This window comes from Myxocyprinus asiaticus, chromosome 13 (assembly GCF_019703515.2).
Source record: "Myxocyprinus asiaticus isolate MX2 ecotype Aquarium Trade chromosome 13, UBuf_Myxa_2, whole genome shotgun sequence".
Taxonomy (NCBI): Eukaryota; Metazoa; Chordata; class Actinopteri; order Cypriniformes; family Catostomidae; genus Myxocyprinus; species Myxocyprinus asiaticus.
The window spans coordinates 26,710,216-26,725,753 of NC_059356.1; the positions used below are offsets into that span (position 1 = coordinate 26,710,216).

The 15,538-nt window shown below is 41.9% G+C and overlaps 1 protein-coding gene across 1 annotated transcript; it reads left to right on the plus strand.

The window, feature by feature from the left end:
* Nucleotides 1-7,730: 7,730 nt before the first annotated feature.
* Nucleotides 7,731-12,986, plus strand: LOC127450675 (ATP-dependent Clp protease proteolytic subunit, mitochondrial-like). The gene is made up of 7 exons (XM_051714959.1): nt 7,731-7,911; nt 8,281-8,382; nt 9,910-9,981; nt 10,065-10,161; nt 11,807-11,994; nt 12,098-12,203; nt 12,288-12,986. The coding sequence occupies exons 1-7, from the start codon at nt 7,900-7,902 to the stop codon at nt 12,512-12,514; spliced, it is 804 nt and encodes a 267-aa protein (XP_051570919.1). The 5' UTR covers nt 7,731-7,899; the 3' UTR covers nt 12,515-12,986.
* The last annotated feature ends 2,552 nt before the right edge of the window (nt 12,987-15,538 follow it).

The window sequence follows — 15,538 nt, forward strand, 5'->3', positions numbered from 1 at the left end:
TGGCTCAGGTGGCTGGAGTCTCTGATGACCCTCCGAGCTTTTTTCACACACCGCCTTGTATATATTTCCTGGAGGGAGGGAAGCTCACCTCCGATGATGTGTTTGGCAGTTCGCACCACCCTCTGCAGTGCTTTGCGGTTGTGGGCGGTGCTATTGCCGTACCAGGCGGAGATACAGCCAGTCAGGATGCTCTCCACAGTGCGGGTGTAGAACCGTGTGAGGATGTGGCGGTTCATTCCAAACTTCCTCAGCCGTCTCAGGAAGAAGAGGCGCTGATGAGCCTTCTTCACAACGACTTCAGTGTGGACGGACCATGTGAGTTCCTCAGTGATGTGGACACCCAGGAACTTGAAGCTGCTGACTCTCTCCACGGGTGCTCCATTGATGGTGATGGGACTGTGTTCTCTGTCTTTTCTTCTGAAGTCCACCACAAGCTCCTTTGTCTTACTGACGTTGAAGGAGAGGTTGTGCTCCTGACACCAGTGTGTCAGAGTGTGCACCTCCTCTCTGTAGGCTGTTTCATCATTGTCAGTGATCAGACCTACCACCGTCGTGTCATCAGCAAACTTAATGATGGCATTGGAGCTGTGTGTTGCCACACAGTCATGTGTGTACAAGGAATACAAGAGTGGGCTGAGAACACAGCCCTGTGGGGCTCCAGTGTTGAGGATCAGTGATGAGGAGATGTTGCTGCCTATTCTAACCACCTGGCGTCTGCTTGACAGGAAGTCCAGGATCCAGCTGCACAGCGAGCTGTTTAAGCCCAGAGCCCGGAGTTTCTCATCTAGCTTGGAGGGCACTATGGTGTTGAATGCTGAGCTGTAGTCTACAAACAGCATTCTCACATAAGTGTTCTTTTTTTCCAGGTGGGAGAGAGCAGTGTGTATTGTAGATGCAATGGCATCATCAGTGGAGCGGTTGTTGCGGTAAGCAAACTGCAGCGGGTCAAGATTGAGTGGCAAGACAGAGCAGATGTAATCTCTTATTAGTCTCTCAAAGCATTTGCTGATGATGGGGGTCAGAGCAACAGGACGCCAGTCATTTAAACAAGTTATTTTTGATTGTTTTGGAACAGGCACAATGGTGGATGTTTTAAAGCATGTGGGGACCACAGACAAAGAGAGGGAAAGGTTGAAAATGTCCGTAAAAACACCAGCCAGCTGGTTCGCGCACGCTCTGATGACGCGGCCCGGAATGCAGTCTGGGCCCGCGGCTTTGCGGATATTCACCCGTCGGAAGGATCGGGTTACATCCGCTACAGAGACGGAGAGTGAACTAACCTCTGTAGCTTCAGCCGCGAGAGCTCTCTCCGCGAGGGCGGTGTTATTTCCCTCGAAACGAGCATAAAAAGTATTTAGCTCATCCGGTAGAGAGGCAGCGGTGTTCATGGCAGAGTTTTTATTCCCTTTAAAGTCCGCGATGATGTTAATTCCCTGCCACATGCTTCTAGAGTTGGTGGTGTTAAACTGTCCTTCAATCTTGCTCCTGTACTGGCGTTTTGCCGTTTTGATAGTTTTTCGGAGGGCATAACTGGCTTGTTTATGCTCCTCCGCGTTCCCGGAATTAAAAGCAGAGGTCCGCACATTAAGTGCCGCGCGAACATCGCTATTGATCCACGGCTTCTGATTCGGATAGATTCGCACAGTTCTGGTCGGAATCACTTCCTCTACGCACGTTCTGACGAAACACATTACACTATCAGCGTAAAGCTCGATGTCGTCATCAGAGGCGGACCGGAACATCTCCCAGTCCGTGTGATCAAAACAGTCTTGTAGCATAGAATCTGATTGGTCCGACCAGCACTGGATCGTTCTGAGGGTGGGTGCTTCCTGTTTCAATTTCTGCCTGTAAGCGGGCAGAAGCAGAATGGAAGAGTGGTCCGATTTGCCAAATGGTGGGCGGGGGAGGGATTTGTAGCCATCCCGGAACGGAGAGTAGCAATGATCCAAAACCCGGTCCCCTCGTGTGTTGAAACTAATGTGCTGGTGATATTTTGGTGCGACTGATTTTAAACTGGCTTTATTAAAGTCCCCGGTCACAATGAACGCGGCCTCAGGGTGCGCGGTTTCCTGCTCACTTATAATCCCATACAGTTCCTTGAGTGCCCGTTCTGTGTTGGCTTGTGGCGGGATGTACACAGCTGTGATAATGACCGCTGTGAATTCCCTCGGTAGCCAGAATGGTCGACACAGAAGCATAAGAAATTCCAGATCAGGAGAACAGAAAGACTTGATGAAATGTACGTTCCTCTGATCACACCAGGATTTGTTAATCATAAAACATACACCACCTCCTCTAGTTTTACCTGAGAGGTCTTTCGCTCTGTCCGCTCAGTGCATGGAGAACCCCGCGGGTTCAATGGCCCGCGGGGTTATACAAATACAAAAATACAAAACTCAGGAACAGAACAAATGTCGCATCCATGAAGGGTAACAGGAACAACAACTGACCAAGACTGAGCAAACACAAGGACATTATATACATATACATATATGGGGCAAAACAAGGTAAACGAGAAACAGCTGGGAACAATCAGGGCAGGAACCAGGAACCAAGACACAATAAGGTAAACACATAACTTCAACCTAAAAGTCAGGAGAGCCAACCAGGCCAGGGCAGACCAGGTGGATGGTCAGAAGACCAGGATACCAGGGCAAATCAGGCGGATGGTCAGGAGACCAGGATACCAGGGCAGATCAGGTGGACAGCCAGCAGACCAAGGAAACCAGAGCAGATCAGGCGGACGGCCAGGAGACCAAGGAGGCCAGGGCAGATCAGGTGGACAGCCAGGAGACCAAGGAGGCCAGAGCAGATCAGGCGGAGCTGCAGTAGGTGGAGGCTTGGAGGACAGAGCCGTGGAAGACTCAGGGGCAGAGCCGTGGAAGACTCAGAGGGTCAGCAGTCTGGACGACGGCCACTGGACAGGGATCATACTGGACGTGGGTGGCTGCTGGACACTGAACAGGCTTAATGAATACCGAGCACTGAACAGGAAACCGGACAAGCTCTGGGAACTGGATGGACTCGGGGAAACTCACCAGGCTCAGAGAAGTGAACAGGCTCGGTTCACTGGACAGAATCGGGGCACTGGACAGGCTTGGGGAAGTGAGGCTTGCAGCACGAACCAGATGCAATCTCTGATTAGCCTCTCAAAGCATTTGCTGACGATGGGGGTCAGAGCAACAGGACAGCAGTCATTTAAGCAAGTGATTTTGGATTGCTTCGGTATAGGCACAATGGTGGATGTTTTAAAGCATGTGGGGACCACAGACAAGGAGAGGGAAAAGTTGAAAATGTCAGTAAAAACACCAGCCAGTTGGTTCGCGCACGCTCTGTTGACGTGGCCCAGAATGCCGAGGAGAGGGATAAATGCAGCCGGATGCAGCAGTTCAGCTGCATTTATCCCTCTCCTCGGCTGATTATCCCGATTGGGGGCCGGGCGTGCATAGTCACGGCCCAGCCCCGCCCTCCTCCTCGTCACACAGATATTCACCCGTCGGAAGGATCGGGTTACATCCGCTACAGAGATGAAGAATGAACTAACATTTGTAACTTCAGCCACGAGAGCTCTCTCCATGAGGGCGGTGTTATTTCCCTCAAAACGAGCATAAAACGTGTTTAGCTCATCTGGGAGAGAGGCAGCGGTGTTCACGGCAGAGTTTTTATTCCCTTTGAAGTCCATGATGATATTAATTCACTGCCACATGCTTCTGGAATTGGTGGTGTTGAACTGTCCTCCAATCTTGTCCCTGTACTGGCATTTGGCTGCTCTGATAGTTTTGGCTTGTTTATGCTCCTCCGCATTCCCGGAATTAAAAGCGGAGGTCCGTGCATTAAGTGCCACATGAACATCGTTATTAATCCACAGTTTCTGGTTGGGGTAGATCCATATTGTTTTGGTCAGCACTACATCATCTATGCACTTCCTGATAAAACACATTATGGTATCTGTGTAGACCTTGTGGCGGAATGATCCGCCCCTCTGGCTCGTCATCGTCGTCCCGCCTCTTAGAGCCCGCCCTTCAGCCAGGCTCATGACGGGAGTTGGGCGGGAAAGCAAGAAGAGGTACATAATTAATAAGCCTCGTTTGGTCAACGGTGAATGAAGCACACCTGATGGGGATAATGCTTCATCACCGCTGTCTTTAAAACGCAATGCGCACCTCTTCTCGGGGAGCCGTCTTCAAATCTCCATGTGTGCACATACTGGCATCCTCGCACGCCCAGGACCAGAGCTGGGAGTGATCGAACGCGTGGACACGCTGCCGGACCCGTTCTTCGGACCCCCGGATGTTGTAATGAGTTGCTGGGGGTGAACTGCTCACGTTGCCGCCGACGGACTAGATGACGGGCTGCCTTCCCCTCACACTTGCCGCAGGACTGGGAAGACAGGCCGCCAGTGACGCCGCCGCCCCACGCGCCATGGACATTGGAGGGGAGCGTGAGTGGCCGACTGACCCAGCCTGTGCCTGGGCTATCCTATGAACACTACCCCGCCCCTATCACGGAGCCCCGTTCACCGCGAGGATGCCAGATTCCCCCTTTATTATGAACACTATTCCCCCTTGGACACTTTATTACCCCTTTTGAACATGTTTACGTTTATTATTGTTTCCAATAAATGCCTCTCCAAGGCTTGATGCCACACCCACTGTGTCTGTCTCTTGCTCACCCTGCCACAACCTCGATGTTGTCATCAGAGGCGGACCGGAACATCTCCAAATCCACGTGATCAAAACAGTATTGTAGCATAGAATCAGATTGGTCCAACCAGCACTGAATCGTTCTGAGGCTGATTGCTTCCTGTTTCAATTTCTGCCTGTAAGTGGGCAGAAGGAGAACAGAAGAGTGGTCCGATTTGCCAAATGGTGGGCGGGGGAGGGATTTGTAGCCATCCCGGAAGGGAGAGTAGCAATGGTCCAAAACCCGGTCCCCTCTTGTGTTGCATCTGATGTGTTGGGAGTATTTCGGTGTGATTGACTTGAAGTTGGCTTTGTTAAAGTCCCCAGTCACAATGAACGTGGCCTCAGGGTGTGCGGTTTCCTGCTTGCTTATACTCCCATACAGTTCCTTGAGCACCCGGTCTGTGTCGGCTTGTGGGGTGAGGTACACAGCTGTGATAATGACTGCTGTGAATTCCCTCGGTAGCCAGAATGGCTGATACAGAAGCATGAGGAATTCCAGATCAGGAGAGCAGAAAGACTTGATAGAATGTACATTCCTCTGATCACACCAGGATTTGTTAGTCATAAAACATACATCACCTCCTCTGCTTTTACCTGAGAGGTCTTTCACTCTGTCTGCTCAGTGCACTGAGTACCCCATCTTATATAGGCAAACTGCGCGCCTAAAGGGGCGGAGCTCAGTCAATCATAAGATTGCCGTTATTATACAATGTCTTCAACTAGTTCATCGGAGAAGGAATTCCCCAAAAGCATTTACCGCAGTGTCGCAGTGTGTGTAATTTCATAGAAAACTACTGTTTCGAATTTTAGAACGCGATATGTCGTCCGACAGATGCATCTGGTGTGCAACCCCCTTTATGGGCGGGCCTGCCCACACTTATCATATTGGTTCAGAAGATATCAATTTAACCACTGGAGTCCTATGGATTACTTTTATGCTCTGACTTTATGTGCATTTTGGAGCTTCAAATTGTTGGCACCCATTCACTTGCATTGTATGGACCTAGAGAGCTGAAATATATCTTCGTTTGTGTTCTGCAGAAGAAAGAAAGTCAAACACATCTGGGATGGCATGAGGGGGTGTAAATGATGAGAGAATTTTCATTTTTGGGTGAACTATCCTTTTAACTTCTACTGAACCCATGTTAATTTTAGTACAGCCTTTTTGTAATTTTGTCTTTTAGAGAAGAAATTTCGCCACCTAGCGTTCATGCATGGTGTGCTCTTCATATGACAGTAGAGATATGGCCTCATATTTTTTCCCCTGTTATTATTTTGGTTGTACCCCTGGCTATGTTCAATTGTATTGTTTTGAAAACATAATAATAATGATTAAAAAATAATAATAATCTTTATCTCCACCTTTTTACCATATGTGAGAGCGTAACGGTCAGATTTAGGAAAGACATTGATTTAAAATGTGCTTTTTGTAACATTGAAATTGAAAGCATTGTGCACCTCTGATTTGACTGTATCTATACAAAAATGTTCTGGTGTGATTTAGAGTATTTTATTAAGATGAATACGGGTATTGATATGCATTTAAGGAAAGAGGATGTTTTGTTTTATTTTGATAGTAAAATTGAACATAAAGCATGGTATATTATAAATGTATTGTTGATTTATGGAAAGATATTTATTCCTAAATGTAAATGGTCTTCACAGAAACAAAATTTCACACACTTCAAAACAGAAGTATTACTTCTAATATAATAATATGTTAACAGGAGTAAAAAACAGTAAAGCACTAAAGAGTAACTTTTATAAAGCCTTGAATATCCCCTTTTGAATCTTAATGTTATATGCATTATATAATGTATCATTTATATTCTTTGTGTTCTGTATATTGCCGATATACTTTTTGTAAGTATTTTAGTATTATAATTTATTTATTTTACTTTAATTCTTATGCTTTCAGTTGGTTTGACTGTCATGTTATATTGATTAAATCAAATCAAATCAAATCAAATCACTTTATTGTCACACAGCCATATACACAAGTGCAATGGTGTGTGAAATCAACATAGCAGTCGTGACAGTGATGAGACATATACCAATTTACAATAACATCAAATTAACACAGCACAATTTAAACGTCTAATATACACATAATTACACTCAACAATATACAAATAATAACATACACTGTACAGTATACAATACGCACTATATAGATACACATTATTCAATAAAAATAAAAAATAAAAGTATATAAAAAAGTATATATAGTATATATAGAATGTACAGTATTGTACTGTATTGACATTGCTTTGTATTGATTAAAGCAATAATAATAATAATAATAATAATAATAAAAGTAATAATAATAATAATAAATAAAAAATAAATAAAAAGAGTATTACGGTCAAGCGTGTTACGACAGCAAGTAACTTGAGGTGAGCCGTAATTGCAAAATTGTCCGTGTCTACTCTGATAAAACTGCAATTTTATCGTAGTTAACTCAATGCATAGTTCAAGGCAAAAGGATTGTATAGTGTAAAACATTTTGAAGATTAGCGGACAGGTGGTCATTGTATTAAGTGAAGAGCTGTTTCCTCCTAAAAGCAGTTTATTTAGCACACTGATGCATCTCCTCCAAAAACACCCTTAAAAACGGCCTCTTGTCTCCTCGCCTGCTAACCTTGTAGCCTCAGCTTGATAGAAGGACTCTGAAGCAGTTTCACCAGAACCCTTGTAATAGTGGCCTAGAAGCTTAGCCTAAAATAGCATAACGCGACGGTCGCATAGACATTCTATAGGCTGTACACTGGCGAGGAGACAAGAGGCCGTTTTTTGAATGGATGTCTATGGAGGAGATGCTTCAGTGTGCTGAATAAACGTCATTTAAGAGGAAACACCTCAACACTTAATTACTTTAACTCCTTTTAGCTAGTCTTCAACATGTTTTACACTAAACAATGCTTTTGAAATTAGCTACGTATGGAGCTTACTACGATAAATTGATGCTTTATAAGAGAAGTCACGGACGATTTTGCGACAGGTAGATGTCAGTTTACGGCTCTCCCTACTCTTTCATATCGTATCCGCAAACGGTGACTTACTCTCGTAACACGCTAGTTGACCGTTACGCTCTTTCCTATTGTAGAGCCGCGGAGTTTGATATCTACATAAAGAATCTCTGGTTTCACGATCAAGCTGCCGAATAGCACATCCGGGTGAACAGAGGTCTTGTGGAGGGTTGCTTAACAGAAACATGTTATTGCGAGTGAGTCTTAAACTGTCTTCTGTATATAATTATGCATCTACAAAATTGTCTCGCTCTATATGTTGGTCGAAACAACTCTGAAATATGCTATAGTAGCAACGAAATGTAATTATGAAAAAACAAGTTATTGTGTAATTATTATTTTGCCAACAAGATTGCTAGATTATATATTTAAACTTCAGATTGCATGTCTTCAGTGTTAAAGACATTTTCACGTCATGGTTATGTTATAATTATTAGTTATATTTCATAGTGATGGTAACTTCGACACAAACATTTCCAACGACCTTGTACTGTACAACATGTTCTGGCAGGGAGCTGTGACTTTTACACATTGATCATCATCCCCATTGAAATCTGTTTTTACAGTGGGTCTTACAAGGTGGTGTTTCTGCACTCAAAGGACGTCGGTGCATTCACCAGAGTGCGCCATGGAGAAGTCTACTTATACCTATCGTGGTGGAGCAGACGGTGAGGGCAGATTAGAAGAAAGTCCACATTTGTTCTTGGTTGATCGCTTTCTTGATACTGATTAAGCTCTAGCACAGAGGTCGGCAACCTTTTTGACATGGAGTGCTATTTTTTATTTTCCTGTGCCGTTTCTATATAGCATTTTTTTTTTTTTTTTTTTTTTTTAATGCTTATTTAGTAACAAATCACACAGTAATCAAATACAAAATAACAGTGACAATAATTGCAAGAAAATCAGTAAAAATAACATAATACAAATAAATACAATAAACAACAAAATAAACTATATAGCATTTTTCTAATTGATTCGTTTATTTTTCATTACAAATGATATTATCAGCATAACAGTTTGAGTGAAATGTTTTTTTTTTTTTTTTTTTTTGCAAAACCCGATGATTATGATCTAATCATGATCCTGCATGTGAATTTTCACAGAGCATCTTAAGTGCGTTAATGAAAGAAAACTTGTCCTTTTGTACAAAATGAGTTAACACAGTTAATGTCACCAATTTGCCTATTTGATGATTGATCACGAAATTGTGTGGAATCTTAAGTATTTCTTATATTATGTCATTGTAATCATGTAATCACTAGCTCGCAAGCAACAGCGAGAGAGAATCAGGCTGTTTTATTTATATGAGGTTTTTCACACCAGCATCCCAATCTACATCTTGATGTAATCCTTCCTCATGATCACGCAGTGTGTTTTCATGAGCTGAATGGGAGGCTAAACGCTATTAAAGTGTGACCAGACTCACGCTGCTTGTGCAAGCATTCATGCATCACTTAAACCGATCAACTATTAACCCTTTTCGATGAATCGCACCTGCAAAATCCTATAACTTTATTTCCATGTTTTAATATTTTGAATAGACTTGAAAGGATTTTTGAACCCCACGATGTGGGTTTATGTTTTCTTTTTTAATCGTTTAATGTAATTTTGAGTGTGTCTATGGTTTAAGGAGGGTGTACCTGTATGCTGGGTTGGATATCTCACAGATCAATAGTGGTATTTTCCTTATTACATCACGTGTTGTTCTGAAAGCAAAACGAAACAAATGAAACACGGAATGTAGGCTGTCATCCGCGCAGCCTGACCGAAGCAAAGCGGGCACGATTACTCACTGACCGAACGTGAAGCGCTGCCGGCTCGTGATGTGCGAATGGCTTGCACGTGCTGCATGAGTCTGTTGGGTATACTGCAGTCTCCTCACATTTTAACTTTTTGTTTAGTCTCCCATTCAGCTCTTGAAACACACTGTGTGATCTTGAGGAAGGATTGCATCAAGATGTAGATTGGAATGCAGGTGCAGAATTGATATAAATAAAATAGTCTACTTCTCTCTGGCTGTTGCTGGCATGCCAGTGATTACCCCTCGCATGCCACAGATTGCCAACTCTTGGTCTAGAAAGTGTGTTCTAAATATCTAGATCTCCATAAATGTAAGGGCGAATTTTATTTTTGCATGATATGGAACTTGACAGATACTTAAAGGCTTATTCTTTGCAACACTTTTTCTGTTTCAGGGGCGAGGAGAGCGTGCCTATGATATCTACTCAAGGCTACTTAGAGAGAGAATCATCTGTGTGATGGGCCCAGTAAGTACAAATGAAAGGAGAGACATGCAAGTTTTTTTTAATACTTTGCCAGTGGATTCCAACCTGTCTTTCTCTTTATCTAGATTGATGACTCTGTGGCCTCTCTGGTTATCGCTCAGCTGCTCTTCCTCCAGTCAGAGAGCAATAACAAGCCTATTCACATGTACATCAACAGTCCTGGTGAGAGAAACATGAGAACATTGACAGACAAAAGATTGTAGCATCTTTGTGTTCTGATCAATCACTGTATACAGGATTCGAGTTTGAATTTCCAGATTTGTAATCCAGCAGTAAAATAATTTTCAGTTTGGTTAGGGGGCGTTCATAAACTATGCATCTTTGCTCTTTTCTAATTGTTGGTCTGTGTAAACAAGCTCTAGGTGGACATATTTCATTGTTGCAATCTTTCTATTTGACTATTTTACTTGCAGTTTAGTGAATTAGTGGTGGCTCAGCGGTTAAGGCTCTGGGTTACTGATCAGAAGGTCGGGGGTTCAAGCCTCAGCACTGCCAAGATGCCACTGTTGGGCCCTTGAGCAAGGCCCTAGACCCTATCTGCTCCAGGGGCACCGTATCATGGCTGACCCTGCACTCTGACCCCAGCTTAGCTGGGATATGTGAAAAAGAAGAATTTCACTGTATATGTGCAAATGTATAATGTGTGATAAATAAAGGAAATTATAAAATTATAATTATATTATATAAAAAAAAAAAATTAATTATAAATTAGAGGTTTGCCAGGCATGAAAGCGGGAGGTGTGCTCAGTAAACATTGAAAACATGCATTTGTAGAAGAGAATGCAGAAAGTAATAAAGGCCTTGTTTACATTAAAATCTTAAGATGTTCTTGGTGATTTGAAAGGGACAGTTCAACCAAAAATTTTAATTCTCTCATTTACTCACCCTCATGCCATTCTAGATGTGTATGACTTACTCTCTTCTGCAAACACAAAGATTTTTAGAAGAATATTTCTGCTCTGTAGGTCCATACAATGCAATTGTATGGTGGCCAGAACTTTGAAGCTCCATAATGCACATAAAAACAGCATAAAAGTAATCAATACAACTCCAGTGGTTAAATCTATATCTTCAGGAGCGATATGATGGGTGTGTGTAAAAAAAAAAACAGATCAATCAGATCAAAGTCCTTTTTTACTATAAATTCTCCTTTCTGCCCAGTTAGTGGGGATATGCACAAATAATACAAACTCTTATAAGAGAAGAGCGCTTGGGAGGGCTGTTTGAAAGTGGAGATTTTTAGTATAAAATATTGATCTGTTTCTCACCCACATCTATCATATCACTTCTGAAGACATGATTTAACCACTGGAGACTTTTATGCTGCCTTTATGTGCTTTTTGGGCTTCAAAGTTCTGGCCACCATTCACTTGCATTGTATGGACCTATAGAGCTGAGATATTCTTCTAAAAAATCTTTGTTTGTGTTCAGCAGAAGAAAGTAAGTCATTACATCTGGGATGGCATGAGAGTGAGTAAATAATGAGAGAATTTAAATTTTTGGGTGAACTATCCCTTTAAGTTAGTTAAATAACTAATGTCTCTAAATGTTTGAAAACATTAAGATAAATATTTACAAATAAAAACATATTATGGAACAGTCAAGACCTATTCAGAAAGTTAGAAAATGTTAAAATGTTTCTTGATGGTTTGTACACTAAACACCATAAACTTCAATGTATTTGTCAACGCTGACATGAGTGATGTGGAAGCCTCCTTACACATTTCTACACTTTGTCATTCTTTTCCGTGTCACTCTTCATGGCATTATTTTCTTTTTCGTTTCTGTGTTCACGTCCATCTTCCAGGTGGTGTAGTTACAGCTGGACTTGCGATCTATGACACCATGCAGTACATCTTAAATCCCATTTCTACCTGGTGTGTGGGCCAGGCTGCCAGTATGGGCAGCCTGCTTTTGGCTGCAGGAACTGGAGGAATGAGGCATTCTTTGCCTAATGCCCGGATCATGGTGCACCAGCCCTCTGGAGGTGTTAGGGTAAGAATGGGGGATAAAAGAACCGGATCAAACCAAAAAACTGGAGAGAGTTGCTTTCATAATTTCGCAGAAAATCTAAAACCCAATTTATTTATAATTACAGGGGCAAGCAACAGATATTGCCATCCAGGCAGAGGAGATTCTTAAGCTAAAAAGACAGATCAACAACATCTATTCCAAACACACAGGACAGCCTTTGGAGACTATAGGTAATATTCCTTGGGAGATTTATACAATGCTTATCTGGCTTTCTAACATCATGATATTTCTGTTTTCTTTTGTCCTCTCTTTAGAGGGCGTGATGGAGAGAGATCGGTACATGAGTCCAGTGGAAGCGCAGGATTTCGGGATCATAGACAAGGTCTTGGTTCATCCTCCACAGGCTGGGCAAGATGAGCCAGAACTTGTTCAGAAAGAACCCACCAGCTCTGCAAGCGCCTCCACTACCCCTCAACCTCAGGCCTCTGAGCCAGGCCAGCCTGGCAGCAACCCTACCTCCTCCTACAAACCTGAACCCTGAAATAGACTCCAGACAGGAGCGAGTAAACAACTGTTCTAGTGGTTCAGACTGTCTCTGTTGGGAGATATTTGAGGGGACAGTCACCAGCTCACACACCACATCTGAACCCAGTGACCTTCCTTTTTGTATTTGACATTTTTTGGAAAGTCTCACTAAGTGGACTTCTGAGACACAGCACTGGAATCTGGACATTACAGGTGCATGTGTAGAGAAGTGTGGAACTCAAATTTGTATACTGCATAGAAAAATATCTCTAGAAAGACATTAGGTTAATTGTAAACAAACTGGATGGCATCACAAGATACAGTACAGCATTTGATGTCTTTATATTCTGTGGATGAGGTGTGTTACCATGCCACATAATATACTTTTGGTTGTAAATGTGCCTCGTTTAAATATAATCCCTGTCAAGCAAGATTTTTGTAGATGATGTATCAAATAAATAATTAGGAAAAAATTGTTGGTTTTCCTTTCAGGAAACATTTTTCATTTAACTTTGTAATATTACTGAACTTCATTACATTTAATGTTTGGCCCCAATAAGGTCACAAGCTTTTAAGGGATAGTTCACCCAAAAATGAAAATTCTCTCGTTCACACCGGAGATGTGTTTGACTTAATTCCTTCTGTAGAACACAACGATTTTTAGAAGAGTATTTCAGCTCTGTTGTTCCATACAATGCAAGTTTGAGTGGTGGCCAGAACATTTAAGCTCCAAAAACCACATAAAGGCAGCAAAAAAGTAATCCGTATGACTCCAGTGGTTAAATCAATGTCTTCAGAAGTCAGGTGATATGTGTGGTTGTGAAACAGATCAATATTTTAGTCCTTTTTTTTTTTTTTTTTTTTTTACTATAAATCTCCATTTTCAGTTCTACATTCTTCTTTTGTTTTTTGTCAATTCTCATTCTTCATGTATATCGCTGCCTACTGGTCGGCCTGATCAGATATGGAGATTTATGGTAAAAATAAAAAAGGACTTAAATATTGATCTGTTTCTCACCCACACCTATCATATTGCTTGAAAAGACATGGATTTAACCACTGGAGTATTATGGACTACTTTTATGCTGCCTTTATGTGCTTTTTGGAGACATATTTATCTGGCCACCATTTACTTGAATTGAAAGGACCAACAGTGCTGAAAAAAATCCTTCTAAAAATATTAATTTGCATTCCGCAGAAGAAAGTAAGTCATACACATCTGGGATGGCATGAGAGTGAGTAAATGATGAGAGCATTTTGATTTTTGTGTGAGCTATAAATTTAAGGTCATGAGTAGTTTACATGAGGTATGTTAAAAGAATCCAAGCAACATCACACTATTTATGGTGTCATTCTCTATGTTTATGTCTTCTTGGTTGTAAAGATGTGTCTTGACAAGGAACATGAGCATGAAGTCCATTACACAAATATCAATAGTCATTCCCATTCTATTATGTTTCCTGAGGGTAGAAGAATTTATTTTTGTACTCCAACTCAAAGACGAAAGTGGCATGTCAGGTAAATATACTCTTAGAATGCTCCTTGATATTTTCACCTATGCTAACATATGAGCTGTATTGCAAAATATATGCCAATAGAAAATACTACAAAACATTATTTAGTATCCAAATGTAACTATCTAAAAATGCTCACCTTTTTACTTTAGTGTTTACAACAAACCTGGGTGATACATTTTCTGACCCTGTACCATACCATACATTTCTCTAGACTGGATATGCTTTTCTCAATTGAAAGATGTGGGTAAACAAGTGAAAGAAATGAAGCGTCAGAACTCTCCCTCATTACACCTGTCTCAATGCTGACCTCTGGTGGTGGAGTTTTGAATTACACGCACAGATTCAATCTCAATCGAAATCCAAAGAAAAGGTCTGTGTGGCTGACCAAAATCAGATCTTGGTGACTACCATGGATTGTTTTTTTTTTTTTGTATGCTTGGTACAGTCATGCTACATTAGACAAATCGTTAGGAAATGACCAGCTCAATTTTCAGCATCAGTCATCATACACCGCCTTCACATAACAGTGCATCCTGCCCAGCCCTTCTTCAGTATTCAGTATGAATCGCAACTATTATATCAAGGAAAATAATTGACAATTATAATTTGTTTCATAATCATGCAGTCCTTTATTGCCCACAGATAGAATAGATTAGTTACACCCTGCTTCCTCACCGATGTACTTCTCTTCTTTGACACTCTCTCCTCTTATCACTACTTTGCCCTCAGTCTTTTTTAGCAGCTCAACCAGTGCCTATTTGTCACAATACAGCCCATATCTGGACTTTGCTGGGTCTCCGATCCACACTCATCTGTATAATCCTTACTTTTTTAAATTTTCAGAATAGCGCAATGAACAACAACAACAACAAAAAACATTTTAACATTAATTTAATGTTAAAGCTCATAAATGGGTAACTAAATGGGTGCATGTGTAAATAGTGCAACAAATGGCTGGATATTGTTAATCATGGCCCTTAGTGTGAATCTCACCATGTTTGTGCCCACATAACTGGGCTGCATCCAGGAGTGCAAGTTACCAATGGTGTAGCAAAGGTCATTCATCCCCATACCAATCTCTGACAGCACTGCTTCAAACTTGGGCTGCAGGGGGACAGACATGATGGAAGCATTACAGAGACATTATTAACTGGTGTGTCACTTTTAAGAGTAGCTACTAATATGTCAACACGTGCGTGTTACTACCTTAGCAAGGTCTTCATGCAGTGCCTCTAAAATCTGCGCTTTATTGTCTTCAAGCAGAGAGAGCATGGCCTCCTGCTAAGTCAAATGGCAGTGGACCGGAACGGTCACACCTCTCTACCATCTGTTTCTGGCTCTCCATCGCGAGGACACCTATGTTTGCCATGGAGGTGCAGATGAATTTCCACATTTTTTTTACAGTAATCTTTGGGACTTTAAAAAGACATTGTGATTGGACAACACTGAGACGATCCTCTCGGGTATGCTACCAGGCAGGCCTGGAAGTGCCTGAAAAGATCTGAAAGAGGAATGATTCTGCA

Bases quoted from the DNA above. Each gene is read 5' to 3' on its own strand.
- LOC127450675 (XM_051714959.1), top strand. The intron at 8,383-9,909 runs GTGAGGGCAGAT...TTTCTGTTTCAG, and splicing joins CTATCGTGGTGGAGCAGACG to GGGCGAGGAGAGCGTGCCTA. The intron at 9,982-10,064 runs GTAAGTACAAAT...CTCTTTATCTAG, and splicing joins TCATCTGTGTGATGGGCCCA to ATTGATGACTCTGTGGCCTC.